General features: G+C 59.7%; 1 protein-coding gene across 1 annotated transcript; it reads right to left on the bottom strand.

The window, feature by feature from the left end:
- Positions 1 to 3,442: 3,442 nt before the first annotated feature.
- On the bottom strand, positions 3,443 to 5,245 carry SLC18A3 (solute carrier family 18 member A3). Its single transcript, XM_019556333.1, has one exon. It carries the CDS (start codon positions 5,156 to 5,158, stop codon positions 3,626 to 3,628), a length of 1,533 nt encoding a protein of 510 aa, XP_019411878.1. The 5' UTR covers positions 5,159 to 5,245; the 3' UTR covers positions 3,443 to 3,625.
- Between the last annotated feature and the right edge of the window lie 104 nt (positions 5,246 to 5,349).

Below are 5,349 nucleotides of genomic sequence, written 5' to 3'. Positions count from 1 at the left end.
GGGGGGACGGCGCGGCGCGGCCCAGCCCGGTCCCTCCAGGCAGGGCGAGGCGCAGCGGGAAGCGCCCGACTGCTGCGCTGCCTCGGTGCCTGCCAGCAACCCCCGTGGGGAGCCCGGCGCTCAGCAGCCGCCTCGGTGCGGGTAGGGGACGCCGCCCCTCTCTGCCGCCGGGGCCCGAGCGATCCTTTGGCTCAGGCTTTAATTTATGGTCCCCCTCACCGCACAACCACCTTCCTTCGGTGATTAACGGGGTTACGGGGAAAGAGCAACCAGCTTCGACTCCAAGGGAAAACCCATCCCCGCTTATTCTCCGCCCGGGCCCGGTGGCTGTTAGCTCTGTCCCCCTCTCTGCAGCGGGAGCAGAAGGTCCCCAGCTCCGGTTTGTTGCCAGGATGAATACATCGCCAGCCTTAAGGCAGCACGGGACCCTTGGATATGAACTTGGAAAAGAGGTAGGCAACGTTTGTGGCCGGAGTGCCAAAGCGCCGGCAGTGCCTACCTGGTAAGGTACCAGAGTGCCGGCATGCCAGAAAAACACAATCCGGGCGGTGGGAGTACGTGGCAGGCCGCCCTGCATATGAATATAGTTAATAATCATAATGTTGCTTATTTTTACAGTAAATGCCAGGCTTTCTAAAAATTCTAAACCTGGCGACAATAAATACAACTTCACGTGTACTGCCTTTGTTGTTGTGTATTCTTTTTTTGTTAATCATGTGATGAGAGAGAAAAAAAGAGAAAGAAAAGAGAAAAACAGAAAGGAGAGAAGAGGCAGAGAACCAGACACACACAAACCACACATGTACAAACACAGAGAGCCAGACCTACACACACAACACGCACAAAACAGAAACCTGTGCACGCCTGCACACACAGAACTAGACACACCCATGCAGACAAGCACAGAGAACCAGACGCACGTGCACACATGCAGACTTACACGGAACGTAACACACATGCAAATGCACACACAGAACCACGCACGCGCAAACAAGAGAACCAGACATGCACATACGCCCAGAACCAGGCACACGTGTGCCCACACAGAACCGCATGCAAACAGAAGCACACAGACCTAGACACACAGACGCACTTGCACGCGCACACACAACCACGCACATACGCAAGCGGCCGGCTGCTGGGCCGCAGCCCCTGTGCTGCCCGCCGGAGCCGTGGACAACACAATCCCGGCCCCGCTGCTCTCACCTCGGGCTCTCCTCGCCGATGCGGCGGCAGCAGGAGCCGGATGCCTCTGCTGCTGCTCCCTGCCCAGCAGCCTCGGCGGGGCTGGTGTTCCCGCTGACCCCAGAGCCCTCCTACCCCAGCTCTTCGCTCTCCCGGCAGCCCGGGAGGATGCGTCGGGGCAGGCCCTGCGGAGCTGCTGCAGCAGCCGCCGGCGGGCAGGAAGGAGGGCGGGAAGCGTGCCCGTACAGCCACCGCTGCACAAGGGGCTTCTCCCCTGCCAGTGACAGCTCCTCCCGAGGGCTCTTGACGCAGCTTTTGCTTCTGAGTCTCTTGAAAGAGCCCGGAGCAGCAACTTAATTAAAAAAAACCCAAACAAATTCCTCTGCACACTCCTGGTCTGCCGGGGAAAATGTCTCCACGTGCCCCTCGCGAGCCGGGGGTTGCCTATTCCTGGTTTAGTAGGTCCCTCGCCCCCACCCAGCCTTGATGAAAACGGTTAAACAAAGGTTTTTAGACACAAAAGACCTGTAAAGAATTGGGCCGAGCCCCGAGTCACAGCTGGGCGGTGCAGCCGGGCTCAAGCTGAGCTTTTAAATGGGTTCTTTCCTAAGTAAGGTGAAGGAAGGCTTTTCCGGATAGTTTAAAATGAACCCCCAATTTGGATGTTAAACTTGCAGGCGATCTCCCTGGGTGTCTAAGTATTGCCGGGGGTGCTGACCTTGTACACAGAGGCACGCACATTTGCACACACACACACAGAACACAGAGAAGCACACACAGAGGCGCCTGTAAACCCACAGAGCCAGGCACGCGCACACACACACAGAACACACACACACATCACGCATATGCGCACACCCCCACACACGCGCACACAGAAGCACACACACGGAACACAGACACGCACGCATGCACACATATAAGCACAGACACGCATGAAAACGATAGTTCGAGTGAGGCCGCACTGAAGCGCAGGAAAGCGCCCGGCATCCCTTTCTCCAAGTCCTACAGAAACTGCCCCCGTCGCCCCTACCGCCGCGAAATCCTGCGAAGGCAAATCTAAGTGTCTGATTCCGCAAGGAACTGTGGCGACATGAAACCGCCTCATTCCCGGCACTTGTCTGCAGCTCTGTATTTGATAAAAGCGGACTGGACTTGCTTCCGCGCCCCCTGTCGCAGCCCCTTGTGACCCAGATCCGACCCGCATCGCGCAGCATCGTTTTCGTTACCGGCGCTTCCCCGCAGCGGGCTCGGGCTCGGGCTCGGCGTCAGGCAGAGCGCTCGGAAGATCAAGTAGACTTGATCTGTCCTTTCGCCTTGCGGGGTTCTTGTCTCTTTTAAAAGAAGCCGACGGAAAGTAATCTGCTATGTGGGGATTCTTGATTTATTTCTTTTAAGAAAACAACTTGTTTTCTAATCAATGGAGTTTTAAACAAACGAGGCTGCATTTCTAGGGACTTACAAACAAGAGGCACGTACGAGAGAGACAAAGCGCGACTTGGGTTTCACCTTTGCTGTGGGATCCCCGCAATACGTCCCTTTTCCGTAACATCACTCAATCCCTCAGGTTCTTGTTTTGTGGCACAGACTGGGTCACTTTAAAAAATCCCCCTTTCTCTTGCTGGGACTGGACGTTTCTGAAGCGTAGGAACATGTGAACTGCTGAATGTAAATTTTTAAATGTGTTTGAAGCACTTAGTAAGCAGCCCCACTGGTGGGAGCCCGTGTTTGAAGTGCGGGACACATGTTTGTCTGGACTTTGTCAGAGTTCAAAGGAATATGGGGGGTGAGAGGGTAGTAGGGTAGCATTTAGGGTCTTGTCCTGGGCGTGTTTTTAATCGTTTTTAGAAATAACCGGAGGGCTGATAGAGAGCTACTGCCACGCGTGGTAACATCCTAGATCTCAGAAGCAAAACAAGGAACAAAGACAGTAAATCCTTCCAATTTCCTTTATTCAGATTATATTATCCTGGTGGTTTGGGATTGAAACATGACACAACACAGTGCGTTACCGGAGCAGTACAACAGACACAGAGATGCGACGTTTCCGTTTACTCCCCAACAGATAACACCGGGGATCCGAAATCGGAAACCAACTAAAAGTCTCAGGACATGTGGGCACACACCGAAATGTCCCTGCATCTGCTGTTGGGGTAGGTATTTTTTTGCTTAATTTTTTTACAGAGCCTTACAGCATGGCACACACAGAGGTTCAGCTCGAGTTTGGGGAGGGAAGAAACCCAAGGAAACGTGCAGATCAGCTCCCAGCACAGGTGTTGCGAGGGAGCAGCTCGCTTCGGTCTTCCCGGGTACTTGGGCTCTCTCCCTCCAGTCCGCGGGGACAGCGGGTGCAACCAGGTCTGGAGGGAGGGAGTGAGGACATCGGGAGCTACAGCAAGAGCCGGGTTGAATGCCCGCCCTGCCCTGCCCTCGGGGCAGTCTAGCTGTACTCGTAGTCCGAGGAGTCGTCCTCGGACGCGGCTGGCAGGCCCCGGTGGCAGGAGTCCGCGCCGCTGCCCTTGCCCCCGCGCTGCTCCATTTTGATGGTGTCGTAGAGTCCCTTGGGCTCCTCGTCCAGCAGCACGTCCCTCTCGGAGCGGGACGGCTTCATCTGGCACACGTTGCGGAGCAGCAGCAGCACGGGTGCGTACAGCACGTTGGCCAGCCCCATGCCCAGGTTGAGCTGCACGAAGCCCAGCGAGTGCACGATCTGGCTGGCCACGATGGGCCCCAGCGCGTAGGCCACGGAGTAGGAGATGTCCGCGATGGCGTAGACGCTGCCGTAGACCGAGGTGTGGCGCAAGTCCACCAGCAAGGCCAGCGTGGGCAGCAGCGCCGTGTCCACCAGCGCGATGCCGAAGCAGATGCCGCAGAGCGGCACGACTAGCTGCCAGAAGGTGCGGCAGGCCGGCAGCGTGCAGGAGCTGGCGCCGATGATGGCCAGGCCCAGCGCGCCGTAGAACCACTGGAGGTGCGGGTACCGCGCCGCCAGCCGCACCGTCACGTACACGCCCAGCACGTGCGGGAAGAAGGCGGGCAGCCACGTGAGGCCCATCTGCCACTCCGTCGCGTGCATGCTCTTCTTCATCCACGTGGCGATGGTGGGCTCCAGGAAGGCGAGCGGGATGTTGCAGGTGGTGAGCGCGCCGGCCACCACGGCGATGTAGGGGTCGGCCATGAGGCGGTGGATGGGCGTGCCCACGAGCATGTTGTCCCTGGTGCGGTCGCCCAGGGGCCGCAGGGCGGCGAGCAGCAGCAGCCCGTCCAGCAGCGACACGCCGGCCAGCACCAGGAAGGGCACGCTCTGGCCCGCGAACTGGTAGAGGATGCCGCCGAAGGGTGGCGCCACCAGGCTGCCGAAGGAGATGAAGGCCAGGGCGACTCCCAGCGCGCGGCTGCGCTCCGGCTCCTCCGTGTACTTGTCGGCGATCATGGCGATGCCCGACGTGTCGGCGAAGGCCGAGCCCAGGCCCTGCAGGCTGCGCGCCACGAAGAGCGTGGCGTAGTTCTCGGCGAAGGCGAAGATGACGGTGGAGAGGAACATAACGGTGAGGCCGATGAGCAGTGGCAGGTCGTAGCCCACGCGGTCGATGAAGGTGCCGCTGAGCGGGTTGACCAGCAGCTGCAGGATGGCCTTGGAGGCGAAAAGCACGCCCACCTTGATGTCCTCGTTCTCGGTCGGGTAGCTGAGCCACAGCGCCTGCCGGCTGGCGTTGCCTCTGCCGCTGTCGGACTCGTTGGGCGGGGCGGCGGTTTGGCGCCAGCGCTTCATGTATTCGGGGATGATGGGCACGATCACCATGTAAAGCATGTTGTCCAGGAACAGCGCCACGCACACGATCACCAGCAGCAGCCGCCGCTGCCGCCGCGCGCCCTGCATGGCCGCGCCCAGCTGCTTGGTCTTCTCGCCCACGGCGTCCGACAGCTTCTCCGCGGCCGTCCTGGCCAGCCCCGCGCTGCCGTCGCTCGCCATCCCGCCCGCCCGGCCGCGGCTTCACTCCCAGCGCATGGGGCCGGCGGCGCGCGGGGGCTCCCCGCCAACTCTGCCCGTCCCGTCCCGTCCCGTCCTGTCCCCTGCGGGATGCGCCGCCGCCGCCGCTGCGTCGGGTCCCGCCTGGCTGCTGCTTGTCCGGCTTCCGCTCCTCACATCCCCGGCGGCTTCGG

The sequence above is a fragment of the Crocodylus porosus genome, unplaced genomic scaffold, assembly GCF_001723895.1.
Source record: "Crocodylus porosus isolate Cpor-Errol unplaced genomic scaffold, CroPor_comp1, whole genome shotgun sequence".
NCBI classification, from domain to species: domain Eukaryota; kingdom Metazoa; phylum Chordata; order Crocodylia; family Crocodylidae; genus Crocodylus; species Crocodylus porosus.
This window is presented reverse-complemented; position numbering and strand designations above follow the sequence as displayed.

Bases quoted from the DNA above. Each gene is read 5' to 3' on its own strand.
- SLC18A3 (XM_019556333.1), bottom strand. From the start codon at position 5,158: ATGGCGAGCGACGGCAGCGCGGGGCTGGCCAGGACGGCCGCGGAGAAG.